The sequence below is a fragment of the Myotis daubentonii genome, chromosome 1 (assembly GCF_963259705.1).
Source record: "Myotis daubentonii chromosome 1, mMyoDau2.1, whole genome shotgun sequence".
Lineage (NCBI taxonomy): Eukaryota > Metazoa > Chordata > Mammalia > Chiroptera > Vespertilionidae > Myotis > Myotis daubentonii.
The window spans coordinates 129,017,474-129,044,110 of record NC_081840.1 but is presented as its reverse complement, the minus strand read 5'-3'; the positions used below and the strand labels follow the sequence as shown (position 1 = coordinate 129,044,110).

Genomic DNA, 26,637 nt, shown 5'->3' with positions numbered 1-26,637 from the left:
GTTAATATAAAACATTAATCTATTATTAAAGATCAACTAGGAACCAGAAATCAGTATCCAAGGTGAAAAACAAAACCATAATTACATGTGAATGTTTTGAAAAGACACAAAAATACCTTTTGGTACCTACTGACAATAGTCTACAAGGAGGAAGAAAATTACCAACATCAAGGATATCATTCAAAACAGAAGGAGAAGCAGGAAAGAAGAATCTCTGAAGTGTAAGTGGAACGGGAAACCAGAAAGAGGTAGGGGTTTAGAAGAAGGGAAATCAGAGAGATAATGTGAAATAGTCTCTTCAAGACTGTTTTAAGAAGAGATCTTTGCTAGCACAATGTTAAGAAAATGAAAGGGTTATAATATAGAGAAAGACAGTAAAGTGAGAGGAAACACACTGAGAGAATCAAGGAGCAAACTTAAGAATTCAGCCAATAAGCAGAAAGGAAGCCAGGTGGGGGCTCCCCAGACATGGGAAAGATGCCATTGTGTTTCTATGAGTGATAAACACAGGATTACCCAGCTTCTTCTTTAAATCATACAAACATTTTGTATTTGTGATATCTCTTATAACTAAAAAAAGAGAAAGAAACATAAGCCAAATCAAGATAATTACTGGCATCATTAAACAGTGACACAGATAGGCTTAGTTATTAAATTACTAGAGGTATGGTGCACGAATTCGTGCACAGGTGGCATCACTCGGCCTGGCCAGTGATTGGGGCTGATTTTGGCCATCTTGCCCAGTCCCAATTGGGGCCGATAGGAGCTGGCCAAGGGGAGGGACTGTGGGAGATAGGCCAGCAGCGGGAGGTTGGCCGTGGGAGTGCACTGACCACCAGGGGGCAGCTCCTGCATTGAGCATCTGCCCCTTGGTGGTCAGTGGGTATCATAGCAACCAGTGGACCAGTTGTTCAGACAACCAGTAGTAACAGTCACTTAGGCTTTTATATATACACTAGGGGCCCGGTGCACGAAATTCGTGCACTGGGTGTGTGTGTAGGGGTTAGTGTCCCTCAGCCCAGCTTGCCCCCTCTCACATACTGGGAGCCCTCAGGCGTTGACCCCCATCACCCTCCAATCGCAGGATCGGCCCCTTGCCCAGGCCTGACGCCTCTGGCCTAGGCGTCGGGCCCGGGCAGCGGGGACCTGCAGTGGCAGCGGGGGGCGCCGTGATCGCGCGGGCTCTGCCCCTGCCCCTGCAGGATGCCTCTGGCTGAGGCGTCCGGCCCGGGCAGCGGGGACCCGCAGCTGCAGCGGCCCCACGATCGTGGGCTCTGCTTTAGGCCCAAGCAAGGGACCCCTAGCTCCTGGGACTGCCAGCTTTGACCTTGCCCAGCTCCCATCGCAGGCTCCACCCCTACTTCCTGCTATCAATGGCCAGGGCGGAAAAGGCACCTGATTCTCCGATCATGGCTGGGGGGCAGGGCAAACGCGGCCCCAGGGCTGCCTTTGCCCTGCCCCCCAGCTCTTAGCTCCCCCCTGGGTTTCCGATCACTGTCAGTGGCAGGGGGGTTCTTCCTGCTTTCCCTTTCGCCTCCCTGCATTGTGCCTACATATGCAAATTAACCGCCATCTTGTTGGCAGTTAACTGCCAATCTTAGTTGGCAGTTAACTGCCAATCTTAGTTGGCAGTTAATTTGCATATAGCCCTGATTAGCCAATGAAAAGGGTATCGTCATACACCAATTACCATTTTTCTCTTTTATTACTGTTGATAGATTTGAGTGCAGAAGGGATGCATACTATGAGAAGAAGGGAATATCACCAGAGAGAGCAGATATGTTGCAGAATTAAAAATTCAAGGTAGATATGAAAAGAACAGTTGACAGGATATGCAAAGGCATCCTCATTATGGTTTTAGGAATCATAAAAGAGTAAGTACAATATCATGGCCCTCAATGAAGTTTCAGATTGTGCTGTGTGTTTCTCCAGTAAGTTTTTAAATAGGATAATTTAATTATAGAAATTACAGAGGAAATAAATTTGTATTTCAGTTTTAATAATGTAAAATGACAGTTAAATCTTAATTCATGGCAGAAATGCTCTGAAATATTAAAATCTTACCCGGTAATCTCTTTTTCTAAATCACCAATTTCATTTTCTTCTTGCTGCAACCTCTGTTGCAGAAATATGTTTAAGTCAATATATTTCTTTAACTCTTCTTTTTTGTGCTGAAACTTTGAAAAATATTTGAAAGAAAATTATTTTTAAAAATCTAGAGACTTATTCTTCTTTTTAAAAAAATATGATTTCTAATGAATTCATGAATAACATGCGTAGACAAGTTTATAAAAGGTAGTAGACAGGTTTATAAAATCTAGTTTATAAACTTGATGCCAATATGACAGATTTCAAAAATAATGACTTCTTACAGCACCTTAAATTGATTTCGCATATTCACCACTTTCTTTCTGGAAATTAAATTGCCAAAGTTGGTGAAAACAGAGGTTTTGATATAAAAAATACTAAGGGCTAAAATATTTTTTAAGGCTACATTGACCTTTTAGTTTCTAAAGATGCCCTAGATACATTTTCATCAATAGTTCAAGATATTCCAGGTTCAATTAAATCACATCTTACTAAGGTAATCTTTGAAAACTTCCCATGCAGTCCCCATTACCTTATGGTGGTAATCTGACTTTAGGATGAGGTAGAATCTCATTCTCTGTAAGCTTTCTTTCATAGGTTTCATTTTCTACTTTTGTATTAAACACTTTCCTCTTTAAATAAAATGTCTTCTCTATATTACATAAAAACATAACTTTTACTTGATTTTTGTAGCTTTTTCTGTCATCCTGTTGTCCCCATCCATTAAAATATAACATTTTTTAATGCAAGGTCTCACCCACATATCCATATTTTCACCATTCAATCTTATTTATTTTTTTTTACATAAGAAGCTGACTTTCAATCCCATAATTTCACTAAATTTTTTTGAGAGTCATCTTATTTTAGTCCTTTAATGCTTCACTTCTCAGCAGCGACTGATAACAGTGATCACATACCCACTGTCCCTACAGTCCCTCAACTGCACTTCATTTCTAAACAGTAAACATGATGTACAGTCTTCTACTCTGTTTATTGCTTTTTTATTCATTTATTTTTGTTGGTTTTGGGGGGGAAGGAAGTGGTACCATGTTTATTTTTCTTCACCCTGCTGAATGCCACAGACTAGAACTACATTGAGGTTGAAGGGAGATGTAACAAGTTTAAGAAACTCAATACCTGGTTTTATAACTTGATGACCTTTGTTTTGAATACTTAAGCTAAAGATAAGGACTAGAGATTATGTACTTAGCATAAGAAAATAAGTATATAATCAATACAACCAAAATTATGAGGAATTTCAAAAGGACAGAAAGATAATAGCATCTAACAAAGAATCCCTAAAAGACCGAAAGCTGATAGGATCAAATCCCAGACATACACAGAAGAGGAATACTCTGAAGAATAAATTAGGGGAGCTCCAGTCCAGCAGTGGATAGAGACAGTGGTCACCAAAGACAATGGGGTGTTTTTTTCACCTTTTAGTATGGAAAATTTCTAACAAACAAAAGAAGGTAAGATATTATATTGGCCTCCCATAGGTTCAGCGCCCAGGTTCACAATTTTATTTTTAATTTCTTTTCTACCTTCTTTTTTATTTTCTTTCCATCACGATGTATTCCCCACTATGGCCTTTTCCATCTCCACCCAATTCCATCACACACCTGGAAATCACCAGTTGTCCATGTCCATGAGTTCTAATTTTTTCTCTTTTTGCTCCATCCCTACACCATCCCCCAACACCACCACCATGAGCAGCAGACAAGTACCATATGATTTCACTCATACATGGAATTTAATGAACAAAGTGAACTACCAAGCAAAATAGAAACAGACTTCCAGAAAGCAGTCTATTCCCTTCTTAAAATTCTCTCAGAGATCCTTCAATCTCAACACTTCAAACCAGATTCCCTAATCAACATTTCCAGCCTTAACCCCTTTACTGAGGTCATCTGTACTTTTCTTTCTCCCTTCTTGCTCCTCATAAACAATATCCTCAACCACACACTCATAAACCATGAGTGACCTGGATTGCCCTTGTAGATTGCTAAGCTTGTACGTTTTATGTTGATTCTTATTGGCGTTACTTTGAGTGTACTACTGCTGTGTTCTGAGTTTGGGGGCACCTTCACCGTTAGGATGTTGACCAGTATTTTCTGTCTTGTTTGCCTCTTATAATGCAAATGTTTGTTTGCAAGTGGCAGATGATCAATTATTTGCCTTTAAAAATAATAAATTCTTATTTCATAAAGACCTGACCAATAAAAGTCTGAAGTTCTTTTCACATGTTATCTCAATTATATTGTTTGAAGGCTTGGGAAAGCTAGAGCTATCTTCTTCTTGCCAATGCAGACTCTTTACCTCAACACTGTGTTTGTTGAACAAATATCTGGGTTTGAATTCCAAGACTGCCAGTGATATAAAGTATTTAGTTGAATCTTAAAAATAGTTAAGCTCAAATGTGTTCAATTTATACAAAGATAGGTACACTTATATCAAATAATATCCCCCACAGACAAATTAAGACATAGAAAGATAAGATTATCTCTTGGGAAGAAAATTAAGACAATGAAAAATTCAGGGCTAAAGCATTCCGCACAAATGAGATGACAAGTGCAGAAATGAATGAGGTCAGTGAGAGTTGAAACAGAGAATGCTTCATGGAGGGGAGATTGGGAGCCAGGTCCGAATAGATATAGGATGAGGCAGGAGGGAAAGAAACTGAAAAGACAGAATGGACAGCATGAGTAAAGGCTGAGAGATGCTGAAATCAGCCCAGTTATCTCAGAGGATAAAAATCTGATGAAAAGAAGAGAAAAACCTATGTTTACACAATGACTTGTACAATAGTGCTCATAGTTGAATTACTAACAGCCCAAAAGTGAAAACAATACAAATTTCCATCAATTGATAAATGGATAAGTGGAAGAGCCACGTGATGAAGTATTGTTTGGCAATAAAAAGAAATAAATAAAATATTGTTATGTGCCATAATATGGACATACTTTTAAAATATGACATTAAGGGAAAGAAGCCAGTCCAAAGGACTACAGCTTCTGTGATTGCATATATATGAAATATCCAGAATAAGCTAATCAATAGAGACAGAAATGAGACTGGTTTTTGCGAGGAACTGGTAGTTACTGCTAAGTGGTGTGGAGTTTGTTTCTGGAGTGATAAAAATATTATATAATTGACTGAGGTGATAGATGCGCAACTCTCTGAATATGTTTAAAATATTGAGTCATATAATTTAAATAGGCAAATTATACAATGTGTGAATTATATCAATATTTCTAAAATATCCATTAGTGGACCTAGATTTAATTTTTTTAGTTGTCATTTGTGGATGTACATATTACAATGATCTGAACATTTTCATGCTTTCATAATATTTCCAAGTGAGAGAAAATGAAAGATATGCCTACTTCAACTGGTATGTAGAATGACCTTCCCGTACAAAACCATTCATCTCTTGCTCTCTGGAAAGTAAGTTGTAGGTCTTCTTTTGATGTCTGACAACGCTCATGATCCTGTTCAGCGGTAGCCAGTCCAGACCGGTATGATTCAACTTCTGCTTCCAGTCTTCCTCTCTTTTGTTGTTCATCCTCCAGTTTACTGTTTAGCACAGTATTCTCAGCTCTCAGAACTTCAAGCTGCTTATTGTGTTGAAATACTGTTTTTCTTAATGTCTTTTTAAGACGGTCATTCTTTACTTTGACAATTGAAATTTCCTCAAAACATTTTTTCCCCATTTCCTGGACCTGATTTTCTGCTGTGTCTATTTCTAGTCTTAGCTTGGCATTGTCATCCCGCAACATGCAATTTTCATGCAATAGACTTTCTTCTTTGTTAGAACTCTCAGAAACCTAAATAACACAAAGGAGACTTTTAGCTACAACATTGAAAAACATGCCATGGTAGCTTCTGAAATTAAAGAATAACTATGATTATAATTTTAAAAATTGCAATAAGTAGGTATCCCTTGGAAAAAATAGAGTTAGATCCAATTCTCTTTTTCCAAGCACATCATCTCTAAATTTCAAAAATTTAATATACAATTATGAATTTTTAAAATGAAAAATATCACAAGAGAATTATAAGAGTCTCAAATTGGAAAGGGTTTTCCTGAATCACCACAAATCCAGAATGCATTAATTGATTACTAACTCTTTCTACACTTAAAAATTGAGATTACAGTCTGAACACACAGCTGCTCCAAGGTAAGAGTATTAACCCTCCATATATTAGGATAAACTAAATTTCCTAAAATTTTTCCCCCAATATTATCCCATAGATATTCTATTTTTCTAATACATTCCTAGACAGTTATAAAGACTACCTCCATGAACAACTGATAACCAAGCATTTTCCTAAGCACTTCTACATCCATCAATGACCTCATTCAGTTATCACAATCTGGAATGGAGGGGTTAAAAAGATAAACAAGTTCAGGATTTTCCCCAGGTTTTCAGACTCCACAATTCGTGCTCTTGCACCAGTCCATAGTTCCTCTCCAGTGTGGATATAAAAACACAAAAGAAGCCTATGTTTCAAAAAACAAATGATGAATAAGGTAAAATGTACAGAGTCGTCTTAGAAAATCATGAGTTTTTTGTTGCTGCAATAACTTTCATTTCTTATTCATGATGTTTAAAGTAGTATTAAATGTGAAATGTGTGTAGGGGGGTGGTGGGAAGGAATACACTGAACTACTTTACTAGGAATAAGATACTTATCAATAAGTTGTCACTAAGTATATATTACAGCATGCCATTCTCTTCAGAAGTCCCTTGTATTAAAATGGGATACTACTTAGAACAAATTGTTACTTTTCTCAAAAGTAGAAGAATGACATCTAAAATATCATCTTTGAACTGGTTATACCCTCCTCCATTCCATCAGTGGAAGTGAAAACTAACCTCTCTATTGATATATCAAGGAAATAAAATCACTGCCCAAATTTGGAACATCTGTTGTTAGTAACAATATCTTTGAGATCATGACAACACATTGATTCCTACGGAAAATATTAGAAGCCTCCCCTTAAGATGAGGCCATTGTGAAGTCACTGCTTGACCGTTGGAGACAAGTGGATTTTAATTAACAATATCATTTTATCTAATGGACCCAAAATGTCACCCCTGTCACACACACACACACACACACACACACACACACACACACACACACACACAGACACACTTTCTAAATCCTCCTTAGTTTTCATATGTACAGTATTGTTTTTTTAAAATATATACACACCCATGCATACTCACACACATTTGAAAATGACTAAATAAACTATCTCAGAATTCATTTTCTTATAAGCTATTTCTATCTCCTTTGGTTTGCAAAGGTGTTTGGTCAGAATTCCATCTTGTAATATTCTGGCATTCTGTTCTTGAGAAAGTTGGCTCTGAGTGTAATCTCACTCTTCTACGACCCAAGGACACATTTCATTGAGTTTTTGGTCTCATACCATTAAAATATAACCTAAGCTTAAGAGCAGTACCTTAAACAAACTGTGAAAAGGAAGTAGCCTGTTTTAGACAGTGATTTTTCCTCTCCATGAAAAAGTCAAATTTTAAGTGATTGCCAGATTTGTCATAGAGCAAACATACAGTATTCTGAAATAAAATTTCTTTATGAACATTTGAATAGTTCCATCACAGTCTCAAGCAATTTAGCCTGTATGTTAACATTTTTTAAAAGCCAAGGTTAACATTTATGTTAATGAATAAGCTCAATTTATTTTCCATTTCTTCATTCAGAAAACATACACAGAGCATCTGTTACATGCCATGACTAGTAATAAAATAATAATTTTAGTCATAAATGTCAAAGTTCAGATTTTGAATGAGATGACATTTTTTGATTTGCTTTAAACATAATAATATACATTAAAATTAAAGGGATATAAATATTGATGAAGTACTGTTAGAAATAAGAGATTTTTTCCCAAAGATAATTTTACCTCATTCTCTGTTATAATCTCCAGTGTGATGTTTTGTGTTCTAATAGTGGTTTCAAGTTGTGGGTTCATTTCAACTTTTTTAATAGAGTGCTCTTCCTTTCTTGACTGCACCCTATTTTTTTCACATAACAGATCAGCTTCTCGCCTCCTCCCTTTTTCTTCTCTTATGGTAGATCTGCAGGTAAATATAAGCAAAGCTGTGACCATCATAAGAGAGCCTGTCACATTTACACCAGAGGCAAGAAGCACAAACTCTTGCAAGGGGCTCAGCCCTCGCAGCCCACGGCTTCCTCCGGAAGGTCGTCTGGACGGTCATTCTGCTATTTGGTCTAATTAGCATGTTAGCTCTTTATTATAGAGGATGATGTCTGCGTAAACCTCATGGTAACCACAGAGCCAAACCTCCAGCAGATTCACAAAAGATAAAGAGCAGAAATCAAACCACACTATGGAAAATCTTCAGTTCACAGAGCAAGGCTTCAAGAGAGGAAGAATGGAACAATGGAACTACAAAACAGCCAGAAAACAACAAGATAGCATTGTAAGTCATTACCTGTCAATAATTACTTTGTAAATGGATTGACTTCTCCAATCAAAAGGCAGAGGATGACTTGGGGTAATGAACACACAATGCAGTGGACAGAGAGTGTGCTATAGAACTGCATAATTGAAACCTGTATAATGTTGTTAACCAAAGGCACCTCAATAAATTCAATAAAGAAAAAAGGCATAAAATGTCTATATGGATTATAATAAGAACCAACTATATGCTGCCTACAAGAGACTCAATTCATTCATTTTTTTTAAAACCTTTTAATCCTCACCCGAGGTTATGCTCATTGGTTTTAGAAAGAGGAGAATGGAAAGAGAGACAGACAGACAGACAGACAGACAGACAGGGAAACATCAATGTGAAGCAGCCAATGTATTCATTGGCTGCCTACCATTCATATCCAGACCAGATATCAAACTTGACTGGAAATCTACCTATAAACTTTTGGTATAATGGATGACCCACCAATCAACCTAGCCACACAGACCAGGGCTCAATTCATTCTTAAAGATACTTAAAGGCTCAACACGAAGAGATGGAAAGGATATTCCTTGCAAATGGGAACAGTTGTAATTATACCGGTATCAGACAAAACAGAATTTAAGCCAAAAACTGGAACAAGAGACAAAGAAGGTCTTTTATAAGGGGGTTACTTCATAAAGAAGACATAACAATTGTAAATATGTATGTACTCAACATTGGTTACCCTAAAATATTAAACAAATACTAACAGAACTAAAGGTAGAAATAAACAATACAATAATAGTAGGGGGAATCAATACTCTACTTTCAGCAATGAAAGATCATCTAGACACAAAATCAACAAGGAAATGTTAAACTTGAACAAAACTTTAGACCAAATGGACATAACAAACATTTATAGAACAGTCATACATATTTTATCACTGTCTCAAAGAGATAGCTGCACTCCCATGTTCACTGCAACCTTATTCACAATAGCAAAATTTATAAATTAAGTGTTCACCAATACATGAACAAATAAAGAGGATGTGGTATGTATGTATATATGTTTGTATGTATGTGTGTATTATATATATGAATATTCATGTATATGCATATATAATATATGTGTGTATACATACACACAAATATATGTACACACACACACACACACACACACACACACACACACACATATATACAAAGGCATGAGAAAGAAGGAAATCCTACTGGTAAGGGCAGAAATAGAATAGTGGAAAATAATTATAATTATAACAAATATTAATCATGCTCTATTAACCGTGATTGTTTTGTTCTGATTAAAGACAGCATATTATCATCTGTCTGGGAATTCCCCCCAGCTCCCTTAGACTTGAGAGTTAACCTGGAAATGTGGTCCATCTTCCTTAACTGCCTATTATCATGGAAAGATTATTAACCTTGTTGGTGAAACTGGAGTCCCAGCCTGCATTGGTGTAATCTGTAACCATTATATCCAATTTTATTTCTTTTGCCTACTTCCCCATGCCTGTAATATCCGTTTTTATTGTTTTTGAATCATACCCATTCTTATTTTTTTTTTTTGCCTCCTTAACCATGTAATCTTTGTCTTACTACCACATATAAGTTGGCTTTAGGTGTGGGAGTTGCAAAGCAGATTTTCTTGGATGATCTGCTGCTCTCTCATATTGCCAGCATTATTGGAATAAATGTCATATATCTTCATATATGATTAAACCCTGCCTGATGTAGAGCATAGTGATTATAGTTAACAATACTGTATTATATACTTGAAAGTTGCTAAGGGAGTAGATCTAAAGATTTTGACCACAAATAAAGAATTGGTAACTATGTGATGTAATGGAAATGTGAACAAAGAATCCTGTGGTAATCATCATCTACACTAATAAAAGAGAAAAATGGTAATTGGTGTAGGACGCTACCCTTTTCATTGGCTAATCAGGGCTATATGCAAATTAACTGCCAACTAAGATTGGCAGTTAACTGCCAACAAGATGGCCGCTAATTTGCATATGTAGGCACAATGCAGGGAGGCGAAAGGGAAAGCAGGAAGAACCCCCCTGCCACTGACAGTGATCGGAAACCCAGGGGGGAGCTAAGAGCTGGGGGGCAGGGCAAAGGCGGCCCTGGGGCCACCTTTGCCCTGCCCTCCAGCCATGATCGGAGAATCAGGCGCCTTTGCCGCCCTGGCCAGTGATAGCAGGAAGTAGGGGTGGAGCCAGCGATGGGAGCTGGGCATGGTCAAAGCTGGCAGTCCTGGGAGCTAGGGGCCCCTTGCCTGGGCCTAAAGCGGAGCCCACGATCGCGGGGCCGCTACAGCTGAGGGTCCCCGCTGCCCGGGCTGGACGCCTCAGCCAGAGGCATCCTGCAGGGGCAGGGGCGGAGCGCACGCGATCGCGGCCCCCCCGCTGCCACTGCGGGTCCCCGCTGCCCGGGCCGGACGCCTAGGCCAGAGGCGTTAGGCCTGGGCAGGGGCGGAGCCTGCAACCGCAGGGAGCTGGGGGTCCCCTGCCCAGGCCTGACACCTCTGCCGGAGGCCTCAGTCCTGGTCAAGGGGCCGATGCAGTGATTGGTGATCAGAGGGTGATGAGGATCAACTCCTCTGGCTGAGGCATCAGGCCTGGGCGGGGGCCTGGGGGTCCCCTGCCCAGGCCTGATGCCTGGGCCAGAGGCATCAGGCCTGGGTGGGGGGCGGAGCCAGGGATTGGGGGGGTATGATGGTCCCCTTGCCCAGGCCTGAAGCCTGGGTCAGAGGCGTCAGGCTTGGGCGGGGGGTGGAGCAAGCGATCAGAGGGAGATGGGGGTCCCCTGCCCAGGCATGATTCTTGGGCCAGAGGCCTCAGGCCTGGGCGGGGGTTAGAGCCAGTGATCAGGGGGAGATGGGGGTCCCCTGTCCAAGCCTTACACCTCTGGCGGAGGCGTCATGCCTGGGCAAGGGGCCAATCAGGCGATCGGAGGGTGATGGGGGTCTACGCCTCTGGCCGAGGCATCAGGCCTGGGCAAGGGGCAGAGCCAGCAATCGGAGGGGTCTGGGGGTCCCCTGCCCAGGCCTGACGCCTGGGCCAGAGGCATCAGGCCTGGGCTGGGGGCAGAACCAGTTATGGGGGGAAATGAGGGTACCCTGCCCAGGCCTGACGCCTCTGTTAGAGGCGTCAGGCCTGGGCAAGGGGCCTATCCTGCGATTGGAGGTTGATGGGGGTCAACGCCTGAGGGCTCCCAGTATGTGAGAGGGGGCAGGCTGGGCTGAGGGACACTCCCCTCCTCCCCACACCCAGTGCACAAATTTCGTGCACCGGGCCCCTAGTCCTATCTAATAATAGACAAACATGGTAATTAACCATACCTCTGACACGCTGCCCATTGGCTAATCAGGGCGATATGCAAATTAACTGCCAACCAAGATGGCGGATGGCAGCCAGGCAGCTGAAGCGAACAGGAGGCTTGCTTGCTCCAGTGATAGAGGAGCAAGGGGCCTGCCACTGCCGGCCTCTGAGCTGCACTCTAAAAAACAAGGTTGCTATTATAGAAGCTAAACAAACCCCAGAAACCTGCTTTCAGCCAGCTGGGCCTCAGAGCTAGAGCTGCAACAGTGTTTCAATTATAGAAGCCAAATAAACCCAGATCCCTGCTTTCAGCAGCCGAGGTCTCAGAGCTGGAGCCGAGCCACAGAACTAAATCTGGCTCTCAGTTCCAGTGACAGCCATAGAAGGAAAATAAATCCCAGAATAAAAAAATAAAAATAAAAAAAGGAGAGGTTGGAAGCTTCAGTCCCCTGCCAGCCTGAAAACAGCCCTCAGCCCCTCACCCAGATTGGCCAGGCACCCCAGTGGGGACCCCCACCCTGAAGCGGGTGTGACCAGCTGCAAACAGCCATCATCCCCCTCACCCAGGCTGGCCAGGAACCCAAGCGGGTCCCCCACCCTGATCCAGGACACCCTTCAGGGCAAACCAGCCGGCCCACACCCATGCACAAGGCCTCTATCCTATATAGTAAAAGGGTAATATGCAAACTGACCCTAACAGCAGAAGGACTGGGAATGACTGGTCACTATGACACACACTGACCACCAGGGGACAGACACTCAATGCAGGAGCTGCTCTCTGATGGTCAGGGTGCTCTCACATGGGAGGAGGTCTGCTCAGCCACAAGCCAGGCTGATGGCTGCCAGTACAGCAGTGGTGGTGGGAGCCTCTCCTGCCTCCTCAGCAGCACTAAGGATGTCCGACTGCAGCTTAGGTCTGCTCCCTGCTGGCATGTGGACATCCCCCGAGGGCTTCCTGGCTGCCAGAGGGATGTCTGATTCCCATCTTAAGCCCAATCCCCCAGGGAGCGGGCCTAAGCCAGCAGGTGGTCATCCCCTGAGTGGTCCCAGACTGCTAGAGAGCACAGGCCAGGATGAGGGACCCCCTCTCCCCCCCAAGTGCCAAAATTTTTGTGCACCGGGCCTCTAGTCCTATCTAATAATAGACAAACATGGTAATTAACCATACCTCTGACACACTTCCCATTGGCTAATCAGAGCGATATGCAAATTAACTACCAACCAAGATGGTGGCCGGCAGCCAGGCAGCTGAAGTGAACAGGAGGCTTGCTTGCTCCAGTGATGGAGGAAGCCAAGGTTCCCCACCTGCCACTGCCGGCCTCTGAGCTGCACTTTAAGAAGCAATGTTGCAATTATAGAAGCTAAACAAACTCCAGAAACCTGCTTTCAGCCAGCCGGGTTTCAGCCGGCAGGACTGCAACAGTGTTTCAATTATAGAAGCCAAACAAACCCAGATCCCTGCTTTGAGCAGCTGATGTCTCAGAGCTGGAGCCGAGCCTCAGAGTTAAAGCCAGCTATCAGCTCCAGTGACAGCCATAGAAGGTAAATAAATCCCAGAATAAAAAAAAAGAAGAAAAGGAGAGGTTGGGAGCTTCAGTTGCCCGCCAGCCTGAAAAGGGCCCTCAGCCCCTCACCCAAACTGGCCAGGCACCCCAGTGGGGACCCCCACCCTGATGCAACAAGATGACGACTAATTTGCATACTGATGGCGGGCAGCAGCGGGCAAGGTGCCTGTGAGATGACAGTGAGAGGGCGGAGTGGTGATGCCCTGTTCCCACGGAGGTCAGTGCAGCTATGAGATCACCTCTGGGGGATTAATGCAGGTGCTGAGGCAGGAGCAGGTGCAGACAGACACACCTGGTGGGCACCGGTGGCCCTCTCTGAGATGTCTTCGGTCAGCGTTCAAGATCAAGAACCCAGAGGCGGAGAGGAATTCCATCCTCTCAGTGAAACAGTGGGATAGTCGGGGCGACTGTAGAGGAGGAATGTGCACTTTGGGTTCCAGCACCCATGAGTGAAGGCTGCCCTGACTGAGCCTCAGATGCTTTGGGCCTAGCGCACTCCTACCGGGCAGTGGGTGACAGGACGTGCTTTTCTGAATTAATGAGAGAACACGTTGATTCTCCTGCTGCCCACGAAGGTGGAAAGTGAAGTGGGGAGACGTGGGGAGTGAGCGAGGTTCCCTGTCTGGGGGTTCCAAATCTGCTGTTGGTTTCTTTCACCGCTGACTAGAGATATACAGGGTGTCCCCCCAAAATGTATACACACATTGAATACCTACTAATTCCAATGGTTTTAAGCATAAGAAAGAAACAACAATGGAGCTGTCATCTGCTAAAAGTGTGGGCACAAACAGGTAGTTCGATATTCCCTGAGGGGTCTCAGATTGGAGAGGGCGAAGGCCAGACTGACGGCCCCCTTCCCCCCTACCCCAGTGCAAGAATTTTGTGCACTGGGCTATTAGTAATATATAAAATGCCAGGGACATCACGACCAAACAACTGGATGGACAACCGAACAGGAGGCTGCATGGGGCGACCAGGCTGGCAGGAGGATTAGTAAGGGATGGCCAAACATCCGAAGAGCAGGCTGTGGGGGGCAACCAGGTTGGCAGGGGTGTTAGTGAGGGACGACCAAACAACTGAACAGCAGGCTGTGTGGGGCAACCAGGCCCACAGAGGGGGCAGTGAGCAGCAACCAGGCCAGCCAGGGGCCACCAGGTCAGCAAAGGCAGGCACTTGGGGGTGACCAGGCCTGCAGGCAGGGCAGTAAGGGGCGATCAGGCCAGAGGGCAGTCAGTTAGGGGCAACCAAGCCGGCAGGGGAGACAGTAAAGGGCAACCAGGCCTGTGGGAGGGGGAGCTGGGGGTGACCAGGTTGGGAAGGAAGGCAGTTAGTGGCGATCAGGCTGGCAGGCAGAGGCAATTAGGGGTGTTCAGCCTGGCAGGCAGGGCACTTAGGTGTGGTCAGGCAGGCAGGCAGGTGAGCGGTTAGGAGCCAGCAGTCCCAGATTGTGAGGGGGATGTCTGACTGCCAGTTTAGGCCTGATCCCAGGGATCCCGGATTGAAGTGGGTGCAGGCTGGGCTGAATGGACCCCCTTCCCATGCATGATTTTCATGCACTGGGCCTCTAGTCCTATTTAAGAAAGAGGTAATATGCAAATGGTCATCATGCCCCGATGCCCTCATGCCCTCTTGCCATTGCACCAGAGCTGTTCAGACACTGAACACTCGGGAGAGAGGAATGGGAACCACCCAGTCACAAATGAGCTTGGGAGAGAGGAATGAGGACCAGCCAGGCACAAATGAGCTTGGGAGAGAGGAATGGGGACCAGCCAGGCACAAATGAGCTCACAAGAGAAAAATGGGGACCAGCCAGGTTGGGGGTCTGGGAGAGTGACAAGCTGCCCTCCTCATGGTCCGAGGCGCCCGTGGCTGCCTCCCAGGCAAGGCCACCTGCCTACAGTCCCCTATGGCTGCAGCCAGCCTGGGTGAAACCAGCCCCGTTCCTGGGTGCCTGTGGCCAGTCAGAGGAAGGGAATTCTGGGTCCCAAGTGCCTACAACTGGCCAGATGAGGGAATCCTGGGTCCTGGGTGCGGGGACAAGGCAGAGGTGGTTAGGGGTGAACAGGGCAGCAGGAGAGCAGTTAGGGGCGATCAAGCATGCAGGCAGAGGTGGTTAGGGGTGATCAGGCTGGCAGGCAGAGGGGTTAGGAGTGATCAGGCAGGCAGGCAGGTGAGTGGTTAGGAGCCAGTGGTCCCAGATTGCCAGAGGCAGTTGGACATCTTCCAAGGGGTCCCGGATTGGAGAGAGTGCAGGCTGGGCTGATGGACCCTTCTCCCCTCCCCCGTGTATGAATTTCATGCACTGGGCCTCTAGTCTAACCACCTAAAAGTGTATAAAATGAACAGAATTGTATGCTTTCAACATATACAATGATATCTGTCAATTATATCTCAATAAAACTGGAAAAAATTAGAAATTGGAAAAAATAAAATAATCACATATCATTTGATATATATACTAGAGTCCTAGTACACGAATTCATGCACCAGAGGGGTCCCTCAGCCTGGCTTGCGTGAGCGGGCCAAAACCGGCTCTCCAACATCCCTTAAGGGGTCCCGGATTGCAAGAGGGCGGAGGCCAGGCCGAGGGACCCCCACCGGTGCACGATTGGAAATGTGAGAGAGACATGGGAAGTTGGCCAGCCAGAGAGGAATTGTGGGAGGGCTCCAGGGCATGTCTGGCCCATGTCACTCAGTCCCAATTGGCTGGACCCCAACAGCAATCTAACCTATCGGTTGGAGCTTCTGCCCCCCGGTGGTCAGTGCATGTCATAGTGAGCAGTTGAATGGCCTTAGCATGTCATTAGCATAGTATGCTTTGATTGGTTGAACAGATGACCAGTTGACCAGACACTTAGCATATTAGGCTTTTATTATATAGGTTAGTTAGAAAATGGTGATAATCCAATTAGTTATGATTTTCTTTGAAAAATAAATTATTTGGTAACTTTTAGGCTAGTATCTAATCCTATATAATAAAAACCTAATATGCTAAGTGTTCGGTCATCCAGAGACCTGTCAACTGTCAACTGCTCCAGACACACCCTGGAGCCCTCCCGTGGTCTCTTCTCAGCCAGCTGGCCCTGATGGGACTGGGCCAGACAGGTCCGGACCTGCCCTGGAGCCCTCCTACAGTCCCTCCCCGGCCCCATCATGCACTGGTGGGGTCCCTCAGCCTGGCCATGCCCTCTTGAAATTTGGGAACCCTCAGGGGGTGAAGGGAGACCCAGTTTCAGCTAGATCCCACAGGCCACACCCCTCAGGAGGGTGCCAGATGCAGGACTCATGGCTGCTGAGTGCTGCTGCAGCAGAGCAAGCCTCTCCCAATTGGGACTGATTGGACGTGAGCCCGCAGCAGGCACAGTGGGGCCGGGATGAGTGGGAGCAGCAGGTAGGAGCTGCAGGCAGCATTAGATTGCGGGTTTTGGCTGAATCCTGCAGACCACCCAGAAGGGCCCCACCCATGCACGAAATCGTGCCCTGGGCCTCTAGTTAGTATGTATTAGATAATACAAGTCATGAGAAATAGGATCATGGACTGAGTGCTGGGACACCTGGATGTGTAAAAGGTGGGAGATGAGGAGAAACCAAACAGACTAAGAAGGACAGACTAGGAAGGGCAAGGGGGAAACTGAGTTCGTCTGTTTGAACCCCCTGAAAACTCAACGTCCTGAAAGCCGAATGAAAAAAGAGTTTTCCTTTGGTTCAAATACTGCTGATAGGTAAGGTAAGGCCAGGTCTAAAACATTATCCCTAGATTTATTAGAGGAAAATAAGTACTAACCTTGAGAAAAACAATTTTGCAGAAGAAGTGGGACTAAAAATTATGAGAGTGGGTTCAAGAGTGCGTGGAAGGGAAATTAGAATCAGTGCGTACAGACCTTTTCTTTTTTCAGGACTTTGTAGCTAAATGGCACAATCTTGGATGATCTCATCATCTTCATGTTTAGCTGTCACTTTCAATCCTTTCATAGTGACTATGAAGCATTTTTGTAATACTTAAAAATTTTTTCATTACATACCTGTGGCACTATCTGGTCTAAAACATGCCAGGCTAAGTATTAAAAAAGAAATTCACAAAATTATACAACTAAAAGATCCCATGAAATGTTGCTAGGTATATAATATTATATAACCTGATTATCATGTTTCTTGTGTTTACAAAGACGACAGAAGGATTTCTTGCTAGATGAAAATCATCTAATCCTAGGACATGTTACACTACTCAAATGTACATAGTACACTGTAGTTAGTCATCTTAAAATCGTGTAACAGAAATAAAGGGGGAACATGCAGGTAATATTTTTACTTTACAAACTGAATTTTTGTCAATTGTGTATTATGATGTCCCTGTTGATAAATTGTGTGTGGTGCATACTGAAATGCGTTCTCCTTAAAAAGGAAGGATAAAAGTATGCATGCATACCTTCAAAAAGAATATTCACTACATTAGGAGCACCTTGGTTTATAATGCAAAGGTCAAAAAACGAATGCCTGCAGGCCAAATCCAGCCCAGAGCCTGTGTTTGTAAATAAAGTTTTATTGGAACACAGCCAATCCCACTCCTTTACCTAATGTCTATGACAGATTTCAGAGACCAGATGGGTCATAGAGCCTGTATTACAGACTATCTGGCCCTTTACAGAAAAGGTCTGCCAACCCCTTGTCTAGCAGATTAGCCTCTTGATGTGTTTTAATAGGTTTTACTCAATATACCGAAATCCTATATAATAAAGGCTAATATGCAAATTGACTGAAAGGCCAAACGACTAGTCATTATGACATGAACTGACCACCAGGGGGCAGATGCTCAATGCATGAGACTCCCCCTGGTGGTCAGTGAGCTCCCACGGGGGAGTGCCTCTCAGCCAGAAGCATGGCACATGCTGGTGAGCACAGCGGTGGTGGCAGGAACCTCTCCCTCCTCCGCTGCAGGGATAAGGATGTCCAACTGATGGCTTAGGCCTGCTCCCCATAGACGCAGGCCAGGCTGAGGGATCCCCCCAATCTGAGTGCATGATTTTCATGCACCAGGCCTCTACTTTGTAGATAAGACATGGAACAAACTGCCTTGTGAAATCCTTGGGCTTTCATATTAATTTGAGTGTCCAATATTTGAGCACTCAGGTATTAGGAACAAAACACAAAAAAACCAGTCACTAGCAATTTAGGTAGAAACAAAGTAGAGTGACAGTGTTGCATATGACTTCCTTTTATACCTGAGCAGATATTAAAAGTATTCTCAAAAATTTGCTTAAGACATGATATAAACCCAATGCTTTAAATACATTTCAATTGTGAAACAATTATACTGTAGACCAGAACTACTTTCATTTTTTCCAATGGCTGCACACTACATTATTTTGTGGGTATAATAATGCATTTCCTTATAGATAGGTATTTTCACTATCTGCAACTTTTTGGTATGCAATGTTGTCAGAAATATCCTTAGCATACATACATATATTTGTAGCATTTATATACATATCCTTAGTGTGTGTGTATGTTATATATCTTTAACATCTATGTCATATTATATATATATGTATATATATATATATTACAATGTCCTACTGTATGTTTTATATACATAATAATATATAATTAATGTCCTTTGAATGTGTATGTGTGTGTTTATACAAGTCATGTTTTCCTGTAGGATCTAGTTCTGGAAGTGAATCTATTGGGATAAAGGAATGAAATACTTGAAATTTCAAAACTAGTTCAATTTCCCTTAAAAAAAAAAAGTGCCAATTTCATCTACCGAGAGTGCATGAGAATGCCTTTTCCTCCCACGTGCCAATTCTGGTTTTCATTTTCTTTAATAAAATAATTATCATTATTAGTTCAAAAAAAGGTATCTCATTGTTCGTTGATTTGCATCTTTCTGATTACCAAGCAAGGTTCACTCTCTCTAGTAAAAATAAAAAATATGGTAATCAGGAATATTAGCTCAAGTTGGAATTTGTTTATAGGAAAAGAATAATTCCCTACTGTTAAGTACTGCTGTAGGCTTACCTGTCAGAATCTTGATCCTCCATAATAGAAACCTGCTGCTTATCAGTTTGTTCACTGTTGCTCTGCTGACTCAATCCACCATTGTCACTATCACCAGCACCATTATACATGTTTCTGGATGTTTCCTTTTTACTGCCTTTCTGCTCCTTTTTTTCTTCAACCTTTGATGAAAGTTTGATATTAAGGATATTGTTATTACTTTATTAATTAAAAAGACTTCATTAATTTGATCAATGGAATCTTAGTTTATTTGCTATGACTTGAATCAATAAAAATATTTTGTATGTTTAATTTTATCATTAAAATTGTTATAAATTCTGCTTCATTTCTTTTTCAATAAAGAAGCAGACTTTTTCAAGTTTTCTCAAAGGGCTTTTTTAATTTTGTGCTCCTATTCACATCATATCATTTCAAAACGTACCTCAAAACTCAGTTTTCTCACCCCAAATAGCTGCAGCAATCTTGAGAAAGAAGCACAAATTTGGAGGGATCACAATACCAAATATCAAGCTACATTACAAAGCCACTGTTCTCAACACTGCCACGTGCTGGCACAAGACCAAACATATAGACCAGTGGAATGGAACAGAGGATCCATAAATCAACCCAAGCCATTATGCTCAATGAATATTTGACAAAGGAGGCAAGAGCATACAATGGAGTCAAGGCAGTCTCTTCAATACATGGTGTTGGGAAAATTGGACAGATACATGCTAGACCTCCACATTATAGCATACACAAAAATAAACTCAAAATGAAAAAAGGAGTTAAACATCCAATGGGAAACTTTAAAAATCGTAGAGGAACCCACTGGCAGCAAAATATCAGGCATATGTCAAAGCAATATCTTTACCGACACAGCTCTTAGAACAATGGAAACTAAGGGGAAAATAAAGAAATGGGACTACATCAAAATAAAAAGCTTCTGCATAGCAAAAGAAACCATTAACAAAACAACACGAGAGCCCACTGCATGGGAGAACATATTTGCCAATGTTATATACGATAAGGGTTTAAACTCCAAAATTTATAAGGAACTCATACAACTTAACAAAAGGAAAACAAACAATCCAATCAAAAACTGGGCACAGGACCTAAATAGATACTTTTCGAAAGTGGACATACAGAGGCCAAGAGACATGAAAACATGCTTAAAGCCACTAATTATCTGAGAGATGCAAATCAAAACAACAATGAGGTAACATCTCACAACTGTCAGAATGGCTACCATCAACAAATCAAATGACAAGTGCTGGTGAAGATGCGGAGAAAGAGAAATCATCTTGCACTGCTGGTGGGATGCAGACTGGAGCAGCCACTGTGGAAAACAGTATGGAGTTTCCTCAAAAAACAAAAAATGGAACTCCCATTTGACTCAGTGATCCCACTTCTAGGAATATATCCCAAGAAATCAGAAACACCAATAAAAAAGGATATATGGCCCAACCCAGTTTGGCTCAGTGGATAGAGCATCAGCCTTTGGACCAAATGGTCCTGGGTTCAATTCCAATCAAGGGCACGTACCTTAATTGCAGGATCCTCCCCGGCCTCGGCCCTGGTCAGGGCTTGTGCAGGAGGCAACCAATCAATGTGTTTCTCTCACATTGATGTTTTTTCTTTCTTTCCCTCTCTCTTCCACTCTCCCTAAAAATCAATGGAAAAATATCCTCAAGTGAAAAACAAGAAAGGATATATGCACCCCTATGATCATAACAGCACAATTTACAATAGCTAAGATTGGGAAACAGCCTAAGTGCCCAGCAGCAGATGAGTGGATTAAAAAACTGTGGCATATCTACACAATGGATTCCTATATAATAAAGAGCTAATATCCTAATTAGACCAAACAGCAGAATGTCGGTCTGGACAACCTTCCGGACAAAGGTGGGACTGTGAGGACTGAACCCCTTGCATGAATTCCGTGCATTGGACCTAGTTCTATTTATATTTCTATAAAGCCTAAGTGACCAAACCACTAGTTGCTATGATGCACACTGATCACCAGGGTGCAGACACTCAATGCATGAGCTGCCCCCTGGTGGTCAGTACACTCCCAGAGCCAACCTCTTGTGGTCCCTCCCTTCCTGCCCCGCCATGGGCCGGCCTCCATTGGGGCTGGCTGGCCAACCTACCGTGTCCCTCTTCTCCACCCCCAGCCAGCCAATCACCTGTGCCCCTACCCCACTGCCAGTGGCCACGATCAGCCCCTATCTCTGGCTGACCAACCTCCACAATACCACCCTCCCTCTCCACCCCCCCCCCCCACACACACAGATGGCCCCAATTGCCCTGATTGGTACTGGGAAAGACAGCTCCAGTCAGCCGGCCAGGCTGAGGGACCCCATTGTGCATGAATTCATGCACCAGGCCTCTAGTGATGTTATAAAAAGGAAGGAACTTTTGCCATTTGCAACAGCATAGATGGACCTGGAGAGCATTATGCTAAGTGAAATAAGCCAGTCAGAGAAATATAAATATTACGTGATCTCACTCCTTTGTGGAATATAATGAACAACATAAACTTATGAACAAAAATAGATCCACAGACAGAGAAGCATCAAACAGACAGTATGACCTCAGAGGGAAGGCAGGGGAGGTGTGGGGGGGAAGGTAAGAGAGCAACCAAAGGACTTATATGTATGCATATAAGCATAACCCATGGCTACAGACAGTAGGGGGGTGAGGGTATGTGCTGGGGGGCTTGGGAGCAGCCCAGTAGAAGTCAATGGGGGAAAAGGAGACATTTGTAATACTTAAAACTATTAAGAATTTAAATTAAAAAACCAACTCCGTTTTCTTTTCTCAGTTTTTTTTAGAGACAAATATTAAGTTTATTGCAAATAATATATGTGACCTATATGTTTATCTAACAGAGACAAAGAAATAAAAAGACAAAACATGCAAAATTTGCCCCTTTTGTCTTTCTCACTTGGGTCTTACATTACCCACTAGATTTAGAGGATATGACATTGTGCATCAGTAACAAATAGGAAGAAATCCTCTTTTTTCAGGATGCTATTCCTTCCCCCATTGCCTTTTAAAACTAATTTTTCTAAGATCTTTGAGGGTATCAAAAAGTGGTGGTATTCAAAACATATATGAACCAAAGTTTACCATAACACTGGAGGAGAGTAAAATCAATGAATTGTTAGTTAATGTACAATTCTGGAAAATAAGTAATTCTTTCATAATTTCACATACAATCACCATAAAATCTTATAGCTACAGGATATACAAGTAGATATCTACTTATGTTAGCCCCATATTTACTGATAACTGAAATGAAACAAAGGTTTAATGATCTGTCCAAAGTTCTTAAAGGTGCATTACCTAGAATTTTATGGCACCAAAAGAAAGGATATAATTCTATAATGCTGAATCAGATAAATAAACATAAAATCTCATCAAATATATCACATAAATTAAGTATAACTTTTGAAAAGTAATTTAATGCTTAGTGTAATGAGAGGTGGCATCCACTTTTCCTTATAAGGAGCATAATATCTCAATCTTTTTCCAACTCAAAACTCAGTTTTCTTCTTTAGAGACAAATATTGAATTTATTAGAGGCCCGGTGCACAAAAATATGTGCACTGGGGGGGGGGGGGAGTTCCCTCAGCCCGGCATGTGCACTCTCGCAGTCTCGGATCCCTTGGGGGATGTCCACCTGCTGGTCTAGGCCTCCTCCCCAGGTATCAGGCCTAAGCTGGCATTCGGACATCCCTCTGGCAGCTTGGGAGCCCTCGGGGGATGTCCACTTGCCGGGGGGAGCAGGCCTAGCTGCAGTCGGACATCCTTAGTGCTGCTGAGGAGGCGGGATAGGCTCCCACCACCACCGCTGTGCTGGCAGCCATCAGTCTGGCTTGTGGCTGAGCAGAGCTCTCCCTGTGGGAGCACACTGACCACCAGAGGGCAGTTCCTGCATTGAGCGTCTTCCCCCTGGTGGTCAGTGTGTATCATATTGACCAGTGATACCCAGTCATTCTGCTGTTAGGGTAAATTTGCATATTACCCTTTTATTATATAGGATAGAGGCCTGGTGCATAGGTGGGGGCCAGCTGGTTTGCCCTGAAGGGTGTCCCAGATCAGGGTGGGGGTCCCGCTGGGGTGCCTAGCCAGCCTGGGTGAGGGGCTGATGGCTGTTTGCAGGCTTTCCAAGCCCCCCCGAGGGGACCCGCACCCCATGGGGTTGTGGCCAGCCTGGGTGAGGGGCTGAGGGCTGTTTTCAGGCTGGCCATGCCCCCCAGCGACCCAAGCTCTCAGCCTATCCTTTTTTCTTTTTTTTTTCCAGCAGATATCTGGGTTTTATTTATCTTCTGTAATTGAAACTTTGTAGCCTTGAGTAGAGCCCAGGCCTGGCCACGGAAGTCTGGAAGCTTGGCTTCCTCCATTGCCGGGCAACCCAAACCTCCTGCTCACTCCAGCTCCATGGCCACCCGCTGCCATCTTTGTGACGTAGTGACAGAAAGATGGTTAATTTGCATACTACTCTTTTATTAGATACTAGAGAACCAGCGCATGAAATTCATGCGCAGGTACAGTCCCAAGGCCTGGCCTATGATCCGGGCCATCTTCCCCAGCTGCCCGCAGTCGGCCACACCCCCCACCGCCACCCACTCCCGGTTCCCCGTTCACCATCAGGTGATTAGTGCCTGATGGCTGGGGGAAGGGACTGAGAGGTCAGCTGTTCCTGCCCGCTCGCCAGCCCCGCCCCTTCTGTGGGTGGCCATCAGGCAATTGGAGCCTGCTGGCCAGGGAAAGAGAACAAAAGGTGGTCAGTGTGCCTCATAGTGACTGGTCCAGCGGTCATTCTGGTTGTTCTGCTGTTAGGGTGAATTTGCATTTTACCCATTTATTATATAGGAGGATTGCAAATAATTTATGTGACCTATCTATATATATAAAAGCCTAAGTGACCTAATGACTGAATGACCGAACGACCAGTCAACCGGTCACTATGATGTGCACTGACCAACAGGAGGCAGACACTCAATGCAGGAACTTCCCCTTGGTGGTCAGTGTGCTCCCACAGCCAACCTCCCATGGCTGGCCAACCTCCCATGGTCCCTACCCCCTGGCCAGCCAAACTCCCATGGTCCCTCCCCCTGGATGGCCAACCTCCTGTGGCCCCTCCCATGCCAGCCAACCTCCCACATCCCTCCCCAGCCCTCATCATGCACTGGAGGGGTCCTTCGGCCTGGCCTGTGCCCTCTCAAAATCTGGGACCCCTCAAGAGATCTCGAAGATCTGGCTTCAGCTTGATCCTGCAGGCCAGGCCAAGAGACCCTATTGGTGCATGAATTCATGTACTGGGTTTCTAGTATGACAATAACATACATGTCAAAATGATAACTGCTCAAAGTGGGAATAGAGGGATCATACCACAACATAATAAAAGCCTTATATGACAAACCTACAGCCAACATCATATTCAATGGGCAAAAACTAAATACATTTTCCCTAAGAACAGGAACAAGACAGGGATGCCCGCTTTCACTACTCCTGTTCGACATAGTATGGAAGTACTCGCCATAGCGATCAGACAAGAAGAAGAAATAAAAGGCACCCAAATTGGAAAAAAAGAACTAAAATTGTCATTATTTGCAGATGACATAATATTTTACATAGAAAAAACCCTAAAGACTCCATCAAATAATTATTACACTTAATAAATGATTTCAGCAATGTAGCAAGAAACAAAATTAATGCCAAGAAATCTATGGCATTTTTATACACGAATAGTGAATTTTCAGAAAGAGAGATTAAAAAAAAGAATCTCATTTACCATTGCACCAAAAAAATTAAGATACCTAGGAATAAACTTTACTAAGGAGGTAAAAGACCTCTACTCAGAAAACTACAGGACACTGAAAAAAGTGATAGAGGAAGACATAAACAGATGGAAGAACATATCATGTTCTTGGATTGGTAGAATCAACATTAAAATGTCCATACTACCCAAAGCAATCTATAGATTCAATGCACCCCCCTCTTAAAATACCAACAGCATATTTCACAGAACTAGAACAAACTCTCTAAAATTTCATCTGGAATAAAAAAAGACCTCAAATAGCTGCAGCAATCCTTAGAAAAAAGAACAAAGTTGGAGGGATCTCAATACCAGATATCAAGCTGTATTACAAATCCACTATTCTCAACACTTCCTGGTACTGGCATAAGAACAGACATATAGACCAATGGAAGAGAATAGAGAACCCAGAAATCGACCCAAACCACTATGCTCAATGAATATTTGACAAAGGAGGCAAGAGCATACAATGGAGTCAAGATAGTCTCTTCAATAAATGGTGTTAGAAAAATTGGAAAGATACATGCAAAAAAATGAAACTAGACCACCAACTTACACTACACACAAAAATAATCTCAAAATGGATAAAGGACTTATGTAAAAATAAGATAGGAAACCGTAAAAATCTTAAGAGGAATACACAGGCAGCAAAATATCAGACATATACCGAAGCAATATCTTCACCTATATAGCTCCTATGGCAATTGGAACTAAAGAAGAAATAAAGAAATGGGACTACATCAAAATAAAAAGCTTCTGCACAGCAAAAGAAACCATCAACAAAACAACAGGAAAGCCCACTGCATGGGAGAACATATTTGCCAACATTATGGTTGAATCTCCAACATTTACAGGGAACTCATACAACTTAACAAAAGGAAGATAAACAATCCAATCAAAAAATGGGAAACAGACCTAAATAAATACTTTTTTAAAGAGGACATACAGAAGGCCAAGAGACATGGAAACATGCTCAAATCATCGGAGAGATGCAAATCAAAATGACCATCTCACACCTGTCAGAATGGCTATCATCAACAAATCAACAAATGACAAATGCTGGAGAGAATGTGGAGAAAAAGGAACCCTCCTTCATTGCTGGTGGGAATGCAGGCTGGTGCAGCCACTGTGGAGAATAGTACGGAGTTTTCTCAACAAACAAAATGGAACTGCCATTTGACCCAGTGACCCCACTTCTAGGAATATATCCCAAGAAACTAGAAACACCACCAGAACCGGTTTGGCTCAGTGGATAGAGCATCAGCCTGCGGACTCTGGGGTCCCGGTTCAATTCCAGTCAGGGGCATGTACCTTGGTTGCAGGCACATCCCCAGTGGGGGGCGTGCAGGAGGCAGCTGACCAAT

The 26,637-nt window shown here is 43.3% G+C and overlaps 1 protein-coding gene across 1 annotated transcript in view; it reads right to left on the bottom strand.

The window, feature by feature from the left end:
* The window catches only part of LOC132234599 (putative coiled-coil domain-containing protein 144C), a 53,988-nt gene that overhangs the window by 6,519 nt on the left and 20,832 nt on the right, over positions 1–26,637 (bottom strand). The window contains exons 7-10 of the mRNA XM_059695707.1: positions 19,465–19,625; positions 8,024–8,198; positions 5,475–5,915; positions 2,065–2,171 (exon numbers count right to left, since the gene is read on the bottom strand). Of these exons, the coding sequence (XP_059551690.1) occupies positions 2,065–2,171; positions 5,475–5,915; positions 8,024–8,198; positions 19,465–19,625 (884 nt within the window). The remainder of the gene's footprint in view (positions 1–2,064; positions 2,172–5,474; positions 5,916–8,023; positions 8,199–19,464; positions 19,626–26,637) is intronic.